Here is a 19266-nt window from a genome sequence, read left to right as displayed (position 1 = left end):
CAATTAACAGGTTAAATTTTTATCTGTTAAAAGCCAGTTTAAAAGACGGACAAAGCTATTAATATTTTTTCTGCTGCAATAGTGACAGATACTTTGTAAGATTTATTATTTGCACTTCCACCTACTTTTAAAAAGTAAAATAGGTGACAGCTCGATAAAACAGTAGTTTTCACAGCTGAAATCGTTTCCAAGCATAAGCTACTCTGTATGGGTTAAGTAAACCCGAATGATAAACGGTTTTTCAATACATTTTTTACAATGTAATAAAAATTGAGTTTACTATCAAAAGGGTTTATTGTAGTGTTGGATTATTTAAACCCAACGACCACATCGTGTTTTTTCAGTTTTCAACAATTTCATTGTGCCGCGGACGCCGAACACAAAAGGCAAATATAAACAAAAAAACACAAAAATCTTGTGACAATTACTTTTGTGGCTGAAAAAACAGAGCGTGCCTTTAAACCAAACAGCAGTGCGCGAGAAAGCGCAGCTATCGCCTTTGTTGAGTCGTAACTAATTGAAGGTCATTTTTAACACTTGCTTGTCAAAAGTTACCGTAAATGGCTAAGCTAATTTGATAACCAAAACAACCTTTTAAATACATTTTTTTTAGTTTGTTCAAATAATTTTTGCTTTATTTTTTGGTTACAATTTATTTATCTTTTTTTTTTATTATTAGTTTGAACTTTAAATGCTTTTTGAATTGAAAACTTCAAGTATAAGTGTTTTAACTTGAGTAATATTGTTGTTGTATTAGTTAAAAAACATAAAAATTAACTTAAAAACTATAAGCTTCATTTTTTTGAAATCAATGCTTTTACAAACTTAGTCTTATTTCAGATGTCATGAATGTGATATGTAATTTAAGCCGTTATTTTTCAAATAAATAAAACATTTTATGACATGCAGAACTACAATTAGGAGTGTATAAAATATAGAAGTACTAACGAGGAAGGACATTGACGGTTATTTCCTTGAAAGTCCACCCCCCGGTTGTCATGGCGAGGCAAATGTAAACCCCACTGTCCACACCCCTTCTGCTGTTCATGATCGTGTACTTGGTCAGGTACTGCGACTTGCCTCGGTAGTTCATCTGGTACAAAAATGGTTAGTTAGTTTGTGTTATAAAAGTTTGGTTTTTTAGTTGTTTTATAAATTTTAGGTTATGACGAGTTGCTTGAGTTAGACATCTTTATAAATATAAATATGTTAATATGCGTAAATTTTCCTAAATTACTTTTCAAAATGTTTAAAATGTATAAAAAGTAGCTTAACGAAAAATTAAATATGGTCTTGTCATTTACAAGGTATACAGAATATTTTTTTGCCTCTCATGAAAAATATTTCAAGAATTTTTTTAATTTTTTACAACAAAACTACATAGTTAATACTCACAGGTTGCAACGGAAGGAATATGTAGTAGTTCTCGTTATGGTATATTATTTTCTCTTCCGGGTATTTACCCCGCTGCGAGGGGTGGATCTGCCTGACCCACTTGAGCTCGGGCGGGGTGGGCTTGGACTCGACGGTGCAGTGGAGGGATACTTGGTCCCCTTCGTACACGGTGGTGTTTCCCCGCGAGTAATCGATGATGGACGGCTGGTTGTCCACGTGGGTTGCTGTGAAAATAAGTATAATATAAATAATAAAAATTTTTAATTGAAATTGAGTAATGTTGAAAAACATTGTATATTTATATCTTACTTAAAAGCTTTTCAAAATTTTACAGCGACTAAATTTTGTCTAATATAATTTTAAGTCATTTAAAAAGTTTGAGTTAACTTTTTCTTTAACGATAAACTATTTAAAAGGACTATACTTAAAATAAAACACTTTTATAAGCACAGTACTTTTAATACTAACTTCAATTTCTTTTTAATGATTTAAGACATTAAAATATGAAGTATTCTCAACTAGTAAATTAAGCATGCCGTTATTTTACGACTATGCTTTGATAAGAAGTAGTCCATGAAAAAGTTTTGATAGATGCAAAAGTTTTTACAAAATTTCTTCCATACTTTAATAAACTTAATTTAGGTATGCTAATGTTGTCAAATGTCGCTAATGAAAAATTCCTTCCATGTTTTTATTTTTAGAACAATACATATTTTTTTAATCAACCGTCTGGACTTTCCAGCCGAAACTTTACCTTCTACCAACGTCTGCAACTGTTTAAATTACGCTTACGACACACAGCTCGAAAACAGTTCGTTGAATTTATCCGCACTGCTCGCAGGTTTGTTGAGACACGAGCTGGCGGGAGTAATTTTCCGTGCAGCTGCGCCTTACATGAAAACAACTCGTTAAAACACGTCGCAAACGTCGTTTTAACAGCAAACCTTAAGTGGCTTCGATGGTGACGTGACCGATGTCGGTGTTTCGGCTTGTAAAGTAAAACGCAGGAGTCCAAAATAAAAAAGTTTTTTTTTTGATGTCGCAACCGTGTTTTTAAAGTTGTAGTTTTTTTTCGTCGCAAACATCGTTCGGTCCGAAAGCCAGACGAAACGAAAACAACAAGAGAACAGAAGGCTCGTACGCGAACCAGATAATTTATGTAAGTTTGTTTGGCCACAAGCAAGCTGTTCCTTTTGATCTGCGCTTTCGCGTTCGTTTCAAGGAAAAAGTAAAACTCGCGGATCTAGTTCACAAGCGCGTGCGATTTTTTTTTCTGACACCGCGAAGCAAGTGCCGCAGTTTAACTCTCAAGCGGCGGAATGGAAGAGATGAAAGGAAAAGGCCGCCGAAAAAAAGCAGATAAACAAAAGGCGAATGTAGGACACGGAGGCGGGCGGCGAACTTCAAAGGAAATTTTTTTTCTGAAAAACCGTCGTGTTTTCGTTGCGGTCACTTTTTATTTGTTGCTTCTGCTAATCTGGTTAATTTTGTGCTTTTTTGTTTTCTTTTCTAACATTTCTGTTTGACCTTGCTGCAAAACTGTCACTTTCTCGCTGCTTCTGCTTTGCTGTCACACGTCCAACTTAAATTGATTTTTCACGACAGCTCTACTGACATTTCGTTTTAACAGCTTTATCGGTATTTCTAATAAGATAAAACGGCTTTTGTGAAAGTTTTTTTGTGGTTAAGTTAGTTTTTTTTTAGTTAAAATTTTATAAAAAAACGTTTAACAAGGCTTGATCAATATAATTTTCTTCGAACGAAACTTTTTTACCTTTATCAATATATTGTGAATGAAGATGAGTATTTTAAATTTGAATTAAATTTGAACAAATAATCCCGATATCAAAGCTATTAAGTTTATCGGTTTACGCTTACAATGAAAATCGGCAATTTATGAGTCAAACGAAACCGCAAACTTAAGTAGAAAATTATTAAGTTGTAATTTTTATCCAAACCCGTCATTTAGATTTATTGATAAGTAAATTGGCTTTATTTTAGACCGGAAAAAAAACAAAGTAAATCAAAATAACTCACTTTGCGATATGATAAACTTCATATCGTAAACTATGAATTTCGAACTTTAGAACTTTCTTGTAAAAGTTTCATTAAAACCAGCACAACAACAACTGCTGATAATAATCGAAAAGAAAAATAGAAGTCGAGTCGTCCACCTTTTAAATGAAACACGATATCAAAAAACACATATCAATTTTCAGAGAGCTTCCAGCAAAGCAGCCGGATATTCGAACCTCAACAAAAGTGGCTGAAACACAGAAAAAGCACCCCGGGGCATCTCGTCGGATAGGGACAATTTTCGAATTTGCAGATAAAGTATCAGCGCGACGGATCACCGAGAGATCAGATAAACCGGAGAGAGAGTCTTCACATCGGCAGAAGGAGATGTAATCGAGGGACTTTTCTCTTCACTAAATCACCGCCATATCTGATCTGAAAGTTTTAATTTCGACTTTCTGTTTGTTTTGTCATTTTCCGATACGCCCCTGACTATCTCAAGCTCGCCATCTTAAACTCAACCTTTAGCTTTGACTTCGCCTGTGATGATTTCCGCAATTAGCTTTGCAATTAAAATTTTTAAGCACCTAAAATTAGAACTTTGTGTAATAAAGAAAACGCGATGTGATTGATCGTTTTTAAATTAACTCTGAAAACTTGAACCGATGTGTTTGGATTAATAAGCTTAAACGGTGCTCAAGAATAACAACACGATGCTTTAATCTGCTGTTAAGAAACTTACTTGGAAAGATTACTTAAAACTTACTTCATTTAGGTTTTTTGCATGTTTTTATACTTACGAAAAAAATATTTAGGTCAATAAGAAAACTTAACCAAATTCATTTAAATCGATTCCTTAGTAAAGTATTTGAATTTCAAAATAAACTTGAAAAAAACTTCTTTAAAAAAATGCTACTTTTTAGTTTGTAGAAGTACATAATTTGTATGATAGTACGTAATATTTAGTTTTTGCTAAGTTAGGAAACAAATCATGATGAAATTTTAAGAAATGAGTTATGATATTAATTTTAAGCTTTAGCTTAGTTTTTTTTAGCTAAGCAAAATTGTAGTATGTTACAACTTTTCATTTAACTAATAAATAAAAGTAGTTCGAAAATAAATAGGCAAAAGCCAATAGGCTGATAAAGTAAGTTTTAATAAACTTAACATTAGATTTTGCCGATAAACGTTGTAACATTCGATGTTAGTTCCGATAAAAATATGCTTAATCTTCAATAAAAATAATAAATTCGACAGGTCATTTGCATGCAGCTTTGCAACAGATAGAGTAAAATGTGATTTTAGAGTTCAAACAAACTTGTCGATTGGCAAAAATTAAAAGCAAACGTTCGAAACTCACTGTAAACGTTCAGCTTGTACCGGAAGCTGATTTTTCCCGCGGAATTTTTCACCTGGCACGTGTAAAAGCCGCCGTCCTCGTGGACCAGGTCCTTCACGACCAGCACCCATTGGTCCCCGTCGAAACTGTGCGGCGTTCCGGTTGACTTGGTAACGTTTCCGTCCTTAAACCTGTTGTAATTCGTCACGTTAGTCGAAGATTGAAAAGTTATAAAGCTACTTTTTGAAAGATTTTTTTTTCAAACAATAAAACCCAAGGATTTATTTGAAAGCATACTTTGTTTGATTTATCTCATTTTTCAATTTAGCAAATGACTTTAATCAGAACCAAAACTTAGAAAAAATAAGAATAAAAATGTCATTAGCCTGAAATACAAATATTGTAATTACCTTGAAAAATTCGAAAATTTAGCGAGTCGCAAGATATCTATCGCTAAAGTGAAGGTTAATTTCGTGAAAAACTATCAATCAAATAAAGATATACGTGCAATTTTGGCTTTAAAAACCGGCAGATAAGAAAAATCGTTTAATAAGTGGCTTGCTACACTGCTTTCTTGACTATTAAGTTTTTATTCACTTACCAAGTTATATGAGGGTCGGGGCTGCCTTTTGCTCTACAATAAAGCTTCACAGTGGACCCCTCTTCCTTCAGAATTGTCGGGTTTCTCATTTTACGAGGCTCGGAAAAGTAAGGCCGTCTCTCTGAAGAAAGGTTGTAAATTTTAAAACATATATAAAGGAAAAAAACTGATACTAACATGTAATTAATGAATATAAAACTATTATCCAGCTTAGATAGATATGTAGATTTTTATTAGAATTTAATAAAAAACAAAACTTTTAAGGGGTTGAAACACCTTGAAATAATTAAGTAGCATTATACACATGCTGTTTAAGAATAAAAACAAAAAAATGCTTTTTAGGTTTAAAGCCTGCCAAGAAGTTCAAATAATTAGTAGTAAATTGTAGTTTTTGTTTTGTAAAAACAACTGTTTGACTGCTTTTGTATGCGTGATGAAATTTTATCACTTTTTTATTTCAGAGCTTTTTACAAAAATAAATGCTACTTGATAGCGTTTTTATAGGATTACTTGTAATAGAATACTATGAGAAAAGCCTAGTAAAATTAAAGCCATACCGTGCAAAGAAATACTTACCTGAAGTTTTACAAAGTAGAACAAAAGCTTAACTTTTAATGTTCGAAAAGTAAGTTGTAGCAAAAAACAAAAACGAAATAACACATTAAAACATTATCAAATGCAAAGTTATGTAAATTTTTCTAATAGTTTTTAAAAAAATCAAACTTACTCAGATTTAGTTTTTCTTTTTGATGATCACCATGTTTTTCTGTAAATGTAACAATATATTAGTTGTTATTTAAAACGAAAAGCTATCAAAGTAGACATACAAATATGTATAGCATTAAATCAAAAAGCATCAACAACTTCATTGTAAATTTTTCGAACAACCAATCACGACGACATCTTCACAAGCGTCATTCGTCACTAAACCCCGCAGCGGAAATTGAAATGTCGCCAAAATTAACTTGGGTCTTTCTGCGGCGACAGACTTCTCACAAAAGCGCTCCGAGTCGCGGCGACGTGACTTCGCGAAAACAAAATACGAACAGCTTATTCAGCGGCACCTACGCATGACGTCACTTGACAACGGCCTCGTTAGCAACGGAAGCGCGCGATCACTACGTCACGCAAATCCGGATGAATGTCATGAAGCGAATAGAGCGAGAAGTTTTAGTTTTGAAATTTCCACTGAATTTTGTTTTATTGGAATTCGGTTGATTGTTTTTAAGTTCTTTAATTTTTTTTCGGTTAGTCATGCAGAATTGTAAAACACAACTTAAGCAAATTTATTTTAAACTAAGTAGCTATTTAGCTGTTTTCAAGCTTGTTTCACTCCTACAAAATATTAAACAACTTGTTTTTCTTATCGCGGTTTAAATACACAATCCAAAAACAACTTTATGTACTTTTTTCAAAACAAATCAAACATATCAAAACATAACTATTGCTTATCACAACTAGTCTCATGACTAATTCAATTTGTTATTGAAGTTTACAAGCTTAATAAAAATTTATTTTTTCCGGCACCTTGATGTTTTGCTAATTGTTGTTCGACTACTTTTTGCAACAGCTTTATCATACTTTTTTTTATCTTTAAGCTTTTGTAACTCCGCCAGTTCAAGCCACTTACACACACTGAGGCTTTTAATCTCATGAGTGTGTAATGAAAAAAAAATCGTTATCTTTACGATGCTCAGCTCCGATAGTGGTCCCTCACTCGGCTCAAATGTTTGTTTAGCGAAAGGGGTTCAATAAAGCGACGCCGCTTTCATTTAACTCAAACATCCCCCTTTTTTAAGATTTAACATCAAGAAAAAAAGAGACAAGCCAGCACTTTTAGCGCTTCTCGCTCAAAGTTTACTTTTTTTGCGAGCGGCCCGACGGCCTTTTATCTGGCAGCACCATCTTCTCGTTCGGCTTTATCTGTTAATTCTGATCTCGATGAGCAACATCTGCATCATCATCATCATCAGCAGCAGCAGCAGATCATCAGAAGTGCCAGTCGTTGAAATCACATTAGCGCGCCGAACAAAAACAAACACGCTGTTTCGCTGCCTCGCGCATTAAATATTGAGGCTGTTAAAAGCTGCGCGCCGCGCAAAGATGGTTTCGAGCAAACAAATTATTTGCGCTCAACGTGTTTTTCGGTAGCTTTGTGTTGTTCGCGTGTGTGAAAATACACGCTTGCCGATCGTTGTTTCAGTTGTAAAAAGTAATCGCGCTCAGTTGACAAACAAAGTTTTGCTTTTTCTCACTTTCAAACGATCGGGGTTGCGACGGGAAAATGCGAGCGAAGCGTTTCCAGCAAGCCCGCCATCAATCTCAATGACTTTCACAAGTCGCTTGTAATCTCATCGGACGCTAAGTGGCAAAGCCTTCGAAACTTTCAAACTTCCGTCTCTGTGTCTCTCTCTTGCGTGTGTTTGCCTTGGCATAAAAGTAAAGCAAACACGGCTGTGATCTCACGAAAAAGCTCGCAAAACTGTCACTGGCTGCAGTGGAAATGAGACAGCATGTTGATTTTTAGCCGACGTTTAACGATACATTTTATCGCGAAAGAAAATCAATTCATAATTTACCCTAAAAGGTTTTGCCATTGACGTTTAGTCTTGCCGTGCTAATGAAAAAAAAACTATAGTTTAAATTTAAATTAGCAAGCATAAAAAGTTGATAACTTTATTGTAATTTTATGTATACGACTTTTTTTAATTCAAAAACAAATAACAGTTTCTTATTATTCATGTTTAGATGTATAAATACATTTATAACTAAAAAAACTTAAAACATAATTGAAAATTAAAACAGTTTTGCTCTGAGCTTAATGAAAGCACAACAAACTTGTTTAAACAATTGCTTGTTGAAAACTCAGGAAGTGTACTCAACTTTCAAAAGGCTTACTCAGCACTCGAAAAAAAAATTGAATCACGTAAAACACGACCGGTGCGTTAAGTAGGTTAAACCCTGCACAAACATTCACCAGCCAGGTCCACACACATGAGGCAAAAGTGTAACAAAAAATTGTAAAAACAACAGGCACAGTGTGTGGGAAAGGCAGCAGCTACAAGTCACAGCGTTTTGTACCGTTTTTCACTGCACGCACACAGGCTTGTGTGTTGCTGGTAACAAGGGCACTTGAGTGGCACTCGCCATTATTAAAAGCTGTCCGCGCGCCCATTGTGCCCCCCCACTTGTTCATTAGGCGCTGTGTGTGTAGGGATAATTAAGTTGACCAATGACGACGCTCATTGTTCTACACCTGCTCGACTCAACAACGCACAACTCCTCTGCCTCCAGTGTTTTGCGCTTCTTTTCAAATTTCACCAGCGCACAATGGGATTACTACGGGCCGATTGTTTTTGCGCTGATTGTTTTTCTGCGCCTTTCCACTACATGCAAAGTAAGCTTCGGAGAGTTTTCAAAGATGCGTTGTCAAAAGACTGCTAATTAGCGGGATGAGTGAACGGGTTTGAAACTCTCGTCGGACCGCAGTGTTTTCCTCACATGTTTGCTCGAAGTGGCTAACAACAAAAACACTTGGAGACAGTAAACTAGTTTTTTTATTCAGTGTAAATATGTGCATGTAAACAAACTTGGTGTTTTTTTTTGACTCTTAACGTTATAATCTTAATACTTATACTGTTTTTAAATTCCAAAGTTTAAAAATGTGTATAACATCATAGTAGTAAACTTTAAGCTTTATTGAATTAACGATAAAAACGTAAAGTTAACATACTTGGAGAAACTTCGACCAGTATTTGCAAGCTGCTCGTTCCATATCCATTTGTGACATAACACATAAAAATCCCGTGATCTTGAGGTCTAACTTGCTTTATTTTCAGCTCTGATTTACCCATTTTGTAATATGAAAAAGAACTGTCCAAATAGATGCCTGCGAAAATATTATTATGAATAACAAGAAAAAAAAACTATAACAGTAAACTCAAAATAGTTTAAACATTTCACCTTCCAATTACCTTGTCGTAAAATATTTACTTTTTATGGATACGAAACACTTAAAAAAGGCAAAAACAAAAAAACATTTTGAAAGTTGCTTCAAAAAACAAGCTTAAAGGCTCTATGCGAGGCGCGCATCAGAAACTTCAAACGATTCTCGAAATCACAAGGCAAGGCGAAAGCAAAAGGCACAACAAACAAAAAGTTTCCGCTTCGCAGCCCACGTGATAAGAATGCGCACTGGGGGTTGTTAATCAGCCGGACGGTCCAACGTCCACCGCCGTCACTTTCATGGTTGGAGAGCCGCGCTTCCATCAGCGCCCTGCCAACTCTCTCTCTCGTTCGCCTCGCGATCCGCGCACCACAGCGCCTTTCTCGCTCGCTTCAATTTAAAAGCGATTCGTCAAAACTGTGGAGGCTAAGTAGGCGAAGGTGACTTATGTTAAGATCGAACAGCCGCGCGCAGTTTCCGGCCGGATCGAGTGCGTTTCACCACACACGTTTAAAGTGTTTGATCAGGAACAGGTGAGTTTGGTGGGAAAAACATTTTTTGAAACTATGTGAAAAGTTGCTTTTTCATCAGTGACTTGTTTTATCGTCAGTTCGTAAACTAATAAAAAAAACTAAAAAAAAATATTCAAAATAATCGAAAAGGTTTCTAGTTTCAAACAAAACCCACCGTCCTTGTACCACTCGACGTGCCTCTCGTTCAACCTCCTGGCCTTGCAGGGAACCACCACTTCCTGCTCCCCCTCCTCCACCTGCAACCTGATCAGCTTGTCCTCTTTCATCTGCGGAGGACGACCTCGTCCGGCTGAAAAGAGTTTTTCAAATCTTAGTGGTTTGTATGCATAAACAGTTAAAGACGACAATAATAAACGCCGCTGTTTAGCTTGTTTTAAGTTTTAACAAAACTTTAATTCTAACTCAATTGTAACTATGCAAGCACAAGTGTTTATTTGTTCACCATGCACAAGTGGATAACGTTATCTTTGCTTTCTTTATTTTGACCTTTCATCCGGTGTGTTTGTACAAAATCTTACGTTTCTGTACACATACACATGTAAAACATATAAAAAACACAAACGAGAGTTGCCCTGCTCAGATCTCACATTATGATAATCCGTGTTGGTAGTAATAATAAATTTTGTTTGCGCCGGCCACGCTCGCCCTTTGAAAATTTGTTTTGGGCGCAACTCGTTGCTGAGGGTGAATGCGATTTGAGGCTGATTACTCGCTGCAGCTTGCAACATTGCTTTCAAGTAATTAACAAAGCGAAACTTCAACAGAGCTCATACAAACACACTGAATTTGATTAGTAGTCATGTGATATTGTCACACATTCCAAGACAGTTTAAACTCGTGACTTTTAATGAGTATGAACATTTATTGAAGCTATAGTGTTTTTAAGTTGTGCGAAACAAGTAGTATGAATATTAAGCGCTTTAAATAATTCTAGTTGTACTGTTTTTTAAGTAGTAAATGTAAAAACAAACCGTATGTGGCGTTGAGAGTGTTGAAAAAGAATGCAGCGAATATGACAATGAGCTTTGTAAATTGCATATTGTATCTGCGATATAATTAGTTATTTAAAACAATAAATCATATATTTATTTTTGAAAAATTCTTAAATTTTGTAATTAAGTTTAATTCTATTTAGTTCAGTGGGTATACTTTAAATTTTTGTTTAAATTGTTCTTCAACATACAAAGCTAAAGCTGATATTTAGTGTTATTTAAAATATAATCAAATTGCTAAGTTTTAAATTAGTGTTATATAAATATACAAACCCTTTTTTATATGTTTTTATTCTTTTTGTGCCATTGCAACAGGCTTCTTTGGTTTTGGAAGTATTTTCAAATGCCATGTTAATAGCTCATTTCGAATTAAAATCTAAATGTTAAAATAAACAGTTAAGTTGAGTGTTGCTTTCAAGAACTCTTTTGTTCTAGTTGTTAGCTTTGTAAACTAAACACTTAGTTTGTTATGTAAAAAGTTAAAACACAAAGTAATCTTTTACATTTTGAATTTTTCATATCAAAAATAACTTTATTAAATAAGTTCGAACTCAAAATTTACTGTTAAAATGCTTTTTTTTTAACTTAAAGAAATGTTCTAAGTGTATGATGAGAACTTATACATTTTTTTGCCATTAACGTCAGGCTGAGCTGTTTATGATAAAACTTTGGCATAATAAAGCATAAAACTTTTAAAGCAAATACGTCTGGTAAACATTGTACCAGTGTAAAACAAACAAAATGCGTGTTTGTTTAATCGAACAATGCCCATGGCTGAATCGTTGGCCTGCCCACAGTTTACATATACCTTCGTGTAATTTTTTATTCAAACAATTCTTGTTTTGGCTCAGGTTTGAAAAAGAATCTGCTGCATTTTTTTTTTCCTTTTGTATGATTGTTACTTTTTTTAATCTGCTCGCGAGCTTGTCTGCACATATCACGTGTCTAATAAAAAATGCTCAAAAATGTTTTGAAAAAGGTTTTTAAAAGCGAATGAAAAACTTAAGCTGCTTGCTTTAATATTATTATTTTTTGAAACATACAAAAGTATAAACTTTTAATATTTATTTACAAAACAATGTAAAAAACTGTGAAGTAAACAAAACTAGGTTCCTTATTAATTCTGTATATACTTATACAAATAAACTAAAAACTGATTATAAATTAAAAAACAGCCTGAAGTTTTAAACTATTCTCTAAACAGACTCCCATTCTCAAACACATAAGAACAAAAAACCAACAAAACTGATCAACAAAAGCCCAATGAACTGAACACAAAAACTTCAATAAACAGCAGAGAGTCGCCGGCTTCTTTGTGCTTAAAAGCCTCGACTTGAGCCCGGGGCTAAATCTGTTTCATCTGGCAGCGCCGAGATGGACCGTACGAGCTTCGAGCAGGCAAAATGTTTTTCACGGAATCAAAGCGCAAATCTCGCAAAGTTTCTCTTGAAGCTACCTTTTTTTTCTCTCTCTCTCTTATACTTTTAGCTCTCTCGAATCGGTGGGCTTGTCGTCGCGCCGTTTCGTGTAACTTTTTTTTTTTGTTGCTTTTTTGTGTAACCCGTTTTTGTTTTAACAGCCGTGGCAACTTGTAGACAATTTTTTTTTATTCAAAACACTTAGTAAGTTGTTACTATAATTAAAACTTCCATTACTTTCAAACACTTGGCTTTAAAGTATATACGAACTGTAATGCTCTAAAAATTATTTCATTTAAAACACTCAAAGTGCTAGTGTTGTTGATAGATTTTTACTGATAATTTTAAATATTACTCATGTTAAATTGAATATACTAATGATTATTGCGGAAGCAGTTCTTTAAAAAAAAATTACTTATATATCTTATTTATTTTAATGTTAAACTTCTAAAGTTTTATATAACTTTCACAAAACTTATCTTTTTAAAGTATTTCAAAAAAACGCAAAAAAGTTTCCTTTTTAAATCTAAAACTTATATATTCGAAAAACTAATAAAATAACTAAAATACTTTGAAAGCTAAAGCACTTCTAAGTTAATATTTTTTCAAACTATATTCTGAACGGTGAAATATTTTATCTGAAACCATTCGGTTAAAACCATCATAAGACACAACAAACTAAGTAAATATAACTTGCTGCGTAATAGTATATTTTCAAATATAATCTTATAGTATTCTTTTTAGACTTTATAATTATTGTATTTACCAGTTAGCAAGGGTTGAATTAAAATTTAGAGTTCATGCTTATCAGTAGTTTTGGGTAACGTTATGAATTTTTAGTTTGATTGAATTTTTTTTAATAACTAGCCATAGAAATAAAATATTAAAGAAAGCATATTAAACTTTATAGTTTTGAAAAAGAACATCTTGAGAAAGTAACGAAAAATGTAAAAATTAACTTTTAATCCAAAGCAAAACGAGGAAAAAGTATATTCAAAAGGTTCTCTTTTATTTACTTAGTTTTGCATGTAGCATTAAGTAAATCAGTTTTATTCAAAATTAGAAAATAATGAACGTATCAGTTTAAGGTTAAAAGTAAAAAACATAACAATATTTGCTTTAATTTGTAAAGAAAAACTTTAGCTTATCAACAATGTTATTTTATTTACCAAAATTGAATAGTTTCAGAAACACTAAAACTAGTTTTAAAATAGTTTTCTTACATAAACTAATAAAGAGTTTTGACAATACAATTTTGCTTACTTGCTTATATTTACTTAAAAGATAATTATAAGCCAACATTAATTACGAATACTATGTTTTATGAAGATGTTTGTGTATATATATCTGATTATATTTGACTTTCTACCTTTTTTTCTAATCGAGCCTTGAAAACTACCTTAGGCGCCATTTAGCGATTACTTCTATACTTATTCTGAATATTTTTTAAGATTTTTAAACATTACAATTTTACTGTCTAAATTAAGTTTTGAGAAATTTTGTATTTTAAAAAACATTTAAATTTTATACATTTTGAAACTTAAAACGAAAACGTTTAAAACCAAAAAAATAAAAACTTTTTCAAAACTTGTTCAAAACAGTTATGTTATAACAAAAGGAATTTGGTATTAGTTTGTTTGAACACAAAGTTAGTAGATTTTAAAAAGTTATTCATTTTTACTTTTAAAACAAGCAGAATCGTAAGTTAAAACACATTTTACTTATAAACAGTGCTCCCTGAATAAGTACAACATTGGTATAAATGGAATTTGTTAACCGGTTATGGATTAAAGTAGTATTTTCAATATAGAGAGTTTACTAAACAAATAAAGACTTTACGTATACGAATCTAAAACAGTTGGTCAGTATTCAATAAGTTGTTTTAACTAAATTACTTCAGATGTAAAAATTTTTCATTTTTTTCTTTCATTGTAAGAAGTATTAAGTGTTTACTACATATCTATTTCAAACTGCACAAAGTTTTTAAAAGTGAAGGTGTTTTAATGAATGAAAGTCTTAATTAATAGAACCTTTGATTATTTTATATCTTTCTTGTGTTGATCATAAAACTATTAAGTTACTTGTAGAACCGATTTGAGCCGTAGTTGTTGTGTCAATATAGATTTTTGATCTCTGCGTAGCTTTTAGCTGATACCCCACCGTAAAAAAGCCTGCTTTTAAATTCATCATAGCTCATAATTCTCGTCTTAAAGTTTAATTCTAATTCAGTTTATAACTAGCTACTCGTATTTCAATCGTTTATTGTTGAAACAATGTTTATATAAAATTTTAGATAATGAATGAAATATGTAACATACAAAAAAAAAGTGAATGACGTTGACTATATACTTTTTTACACCCTAGTTGTTTTTACTAAGTCATATAGCAAATAAAAGTTTTTTTTTAACTATTAATCTTAACTTAAACATAATACAAAGTTCTCAACTTATATAAATATAATTAGACAAAATAACAAGAGTTTATTCAACTTCCTGTAGAACACCAGGAGTAAAACATTGTTTTTTTTTTTTCTTTGAATACAAACCTTGATAATCATGAGTATTTTACAAAACCTGTAACTACCAACGTAAATAACAATCACTTGTTGTAATTACCACTATGTAACTTGGATTAGTATTTAAAACTTTATTTTAAGCTCCTATAGAAAAACAATCTGGTAGCTTTAACATTAAGTCCAAAGTATTAAACTTCTTTAAGTTTAAATAGTTCAAATTTATAAAGGTTATTAAACTGAAACAGATTATCAAAAACAAAAAAAAAAGTAGTATTTTAAAACTTTATTAAAAGAAAAGTTGTGTTTAGATATTAGTTATAAGAATTGTTTATAAAACTTCAACACATTTAGACTGCATGATTGGTACTTACCTAATTTTAACATCATTTTAAAAGACAAAATAATAATAAAGTTACTTATAACCTTACTATGTTTAAAACTTAAGCAATTAAAGAACGGTAAACAGTTTTTATTTACTTGAATTTGTGTAAATTTTTATTTAATTTTAGATATTTTAGAATAAAAACTAAAATTTTAGCGGTATAATTAATAAAAATATACATTTAAACCCCGTTAAACTGTACTTTAATATTTATACTTGTAATAAATTTATTTCAGTATTAGCAATGCGTGGGTAAATTAAAAGAGTAGTAAATTTTAAACTATGTAAAAAATATTTTTTGTACTTCAATATTTAATTTAACTATTTTCACAAAATAAAAAATATATATCGTGTAAATTTATTTTTAATATATTAGACAACAATGTTAAAGGAAGTAATTTTACCCCACACTGCGTCAATGCTTCAAATAAACTTGTAATTAATTTTTATAAATCGATAATCACATAACTTTAACACTGATTAAAATTTTTTTAAATCAAAGTTGATTTTACGTTAGTTAAAGTAGTATTTGCGCTAAAACTTTAGTTATATTTAAAAAAGGAATAAATAATTTTTTATAGTATTTTACTAAGTTTAAGGCTTAAAAAACTAGTTTCACTTAAACATAGGGTTTTTAGAAAAGTTTAATCAAAGTAATACTACGTCCATCACAACACCATTAAATAACTATTAAGATTGAGTCATAAAAAAATTATAAACTAATATTTTATGCTCAATTTTGGTTTTGTATACACTTGTAATATATTCACATACATTCTTACCTTACAAATTTATGCAAATAGTATGAACAAGAATTTTGCTGGCAAATAAGTATTTTTTCTTATGTTATAGATGTTTTTCACTTTAGCAAATACATAATATTTTTCAGGAGTTTTTTAGACTTTGTTGTAATATTTTTCATAAACACAAATTGTAAACTTTTTATATTAAAAATTGTTTTTTTTTTGACATAACTGTAAAATTTTTATAATTATGAAAACAAAGTATAATATATGAACTTTAGCTAAAACCATAGTGTAACAGACGTTTTCTCAAGTATTACGATACGATGTTTGCACTAACTAATACTCTTTTGATGTTTCTCATTGCTTTATTATGTTTACCTAAAGCTTAGACTTACAACTTACAATCTGTTATGCTAATTAAACACTACTTCGTAGCTCTATATTTTCTGATGTGCCGACTGTTCAAATTCGTTTACTTTATAACAGTATTAACTTCAGCTTAGAGGTACAACCAGTCTTAGTTACGTCAACTTTGTTGTGAAACAGCTACAATTATAAACATTTAAATGTGCAGTAGAACAATCTGATTTTTAAAATAATTAGAAGCAGTCACGACCTATGGTACTTTGGTAGAAGTGCGATTTTTTTTATGTCAAAAAACTCTTCTTAGCTTGAAACTTTTGTTTTGAGCTAATTTAAAAACTTTTTGTAGGTATTACAATTAAATTTAATTGTTACAAGAATACCTTTTAATCAAAAAAGTAAAAACGAAACTATTATACAAAGAATATTACTAGCTTTCTGAATATTACAATTATTTTTTATCAAAGTAATATTCTTTTTTTAATTAACAGTTAAAAATTTTAGTTTTGCTAGTTGTACTTTTTATGAAAACATGAATTTAGTAAATCGTAAATTTAGTGTCACTTAAACAGACTTCATGTTTTCACAAAAACTTGGTGTATAATATATCTTCTTAATTCATAAAATTTCGGTATTTTCAACAGTAAGTTAACTTTTTTAATAGCTTTTATTTGTTTTAAACTATCTAATCAACAGTTGAAACATTTAGTTGTGCTATTTCTCAATTTTAAGAGTTTAGTAGATGTAAGTGGAAACAAAACTTATTTTTAACTATAAAAATATTAAAAAAACTAAAGTTTTACTTGTCTTTACTTTAAAGAATAAGAAATTGCTTAAAAGTGTACAAAATTTATAAACTTTCTAAGCTAAATTAATCTAAGTATTTTACAGTGAGGCTCACACTTAAAAGTAAGTATGCACTGTCATCATGTTTGTTACTTTTTTTTTACTTGTTTATACTTATAGAAAATACTGTTGTTTTATCTTGATCGTTTTTTTATATAAAGTTTATATTTTTTCCTGTATAACTTCAATGTATATAAACTTAGTAAAAAGGAGCAGTATTTTTTCTCAGCTTCTTCTGTATTGAATTGCTGATGAAATTTTGCACTGTTTTTTATTTTCAGAACGACTATTGATCCACAAATGTCCCTCTTTACGATTATTTCGTTTGAAAAACAAACGCCGTTTAAAAAAAATGTTAGCAGGGAAATTAAGAGCTTAAAATAATTAAAATTATCACATTTATAAATTTTTCATTTTCTTTCCTTATTTTGTTTTAGAAGGAGCAATACTCTGGTGTCTCTCTATACGGGCGCCCCTGGTTAGAAGCGAAAAGTTTACTAGTGTTTCAAAATGACTTCTGAAAAGTTCGATTACTTTCGAAAATTCACGATTGTTGAAAAAACACGAGGGGAAGTTGGCAGTGGTACTTTTTACGCCATTTTGGGGATCTGTTACGTCACAGTGGTAGTACGTTAATGCGGTGAAAGGCGCTGCAAAGCAAACACAAACGTGTTATTTGCATGTTTGGATTTCAAAATTTCGCACTACAGGATAACATTGGATTTTAAAAGCTGACTTTCGGGTCTTTTCTCTACTAATTACAAGTAACTTTTATTTATGTGTATAGTTTATTTAACGACAAAAAAAATACGCTCAAAGTATTTGGTCCTAGGACCTGGTGCACGAAAAAACCTTTCGGTTATCGAGTCGCACATCACGGATACCATTTAAGGTCTTCTCCAGAACAATTTTATTGTTTTTAGTTAATTAAATTCATTAAAACATTGTTCTAAAAACAGCTTAAAATGTTTCTTTGCAGATATATTAAAGAGTATAAACTTATAATAAAAAATCTAACGGTTAAATTTCTTTTAATCGTATTCAAGTTTGTTTTAACTTAAAAAATAATTGAAAATAAAAACTTTATTTAAAGTTTTATTATTATTTCTTTTAGATTATTTTACATTAATTTAAGTAAATAGTATTTAGAAACAATTAAGCACAAAAATTATACTTTATTATTAGTTTAATTCCTTTAAATGTTTATATAAAACTTAATCTAAATAACTACTTTCTTTTTTTTTTTTTGAAATATCTTAATGGGTAATTAATCTTCAAGTAAATTCTACTAGGTTGTGATTTTATTGTACATGTACTCATGCGTTAGCTATTTGGCAGTAACAAACCTCTTTTCTAAGAACGACGTTTCAAAAAGAGAAACCAATTTTTAAGATGGTACCACTAACTGCACTTTGCACTCCCAACTGCACAATCTTGTTTGTATGGGAAGTGATAATGTTCAACATGAGTCGTATATAGAACTAATGAGTTTAAGTCAAAGTACATCTTAAATCGTCTTTTATTTTAGACTTTAATAAAACATACTCTTTGTAATGTTTTTTTACAAAATTTCTACTTATCTTCGCAAAAAAAGCGAAAATCAGCAAAAATAGATGACTGTAAAGACTCTTTTTTCATTAATTTAAGTATAACTTAAACTTATTTAGAACAATGAAAAGTTATTTAACTTGATATTACTTTTTATACAGCTTTTTTTATGATCGCTTTGCTCTTTGACAAAAAAATATTTTAGTTGTGTATTTCTTGTATGCAATGATTGATCACTCCTTTATGTTCGTTGTACTTTTACTCAAAATTCGGGTGTTTCCGTTAATCATTTACAACGCTGTCTTTTAACAAACAACAACAATAGCAATAGGACATTTAAGTGTTGCTGTGTAATTTATATGTAATTCATTTTAACATAGAAACTTATTTTACAACAACGCGACAAGTAGTACGTAATTAATCTAAAACTAACGATGTTCTCTAACCAGGGTTTACTAAAGTGAGCGATATCACTCACTTACTTTAGGGCGATTTTGGCAACCAGGGGGCAATAACTAGTAAAGGAACAAAAAATTAATGTGTATTTAACTAGTAAAGGGGCAATATCCAATAAGGGAGAAAGTTTTTTTTTAATCCAAAGGTGAAATTATGTAAATATCTAAGAA

At 31.1% G+C, this 19266-nt stretch overlaps 1 protein-coding gene across 1 annotated transcript; it reads right to left on the bottom strand.

Annotated features, from left to right (window-relative positions):
• Positions 1 to 948: 948 nt before the first annotated feature.
• Positions 949 to 11200, bottom strand: LOC145846017 (fibroblast growth factor receptor-like 1; the record flags this gene model as incomplete). The annotated part of the gene is made up of 9 exons (XM_082952982.1): positions 11096 to 11200; positions 10802 to 10875; positions 9985 to 10119; positions 9085 to 9240; positions 6079 to 6117; positions 5352 to 5472; positions 4772 to 4941; positions 1396 to 1619; positions 949 to 1093 (listed from the first exon to the last, which is right to left on the bottom strand). Coding segments are annotated over exons 1-9 (1141 nt in total), but the record flags the coding sequence as incomplete, so codon positions are not given.
• Positions 11201 to 19266: the final 8066 nt, after the last annotated feature.

The sequence above is a fragment of the Thalia democratica genome, unplaced genomic scaffold (genome assembly GCF_965202585.1).
Source record: "Thalia democratica unplaced genomic scaffold, ktThaDemo2.hap1.1 HAP1_SCAFFOLD_252, whole genome shotgun sequence".
Taxonomy (NCBI): Eukaryota; Metazoa; Chordata; class Thaliacea; order Salpida; family Salpidae; genus Thalia; species Thalia democratica.
This window is presented reverse-complemented; position numbering and strand designations above follow the sequence as displayed.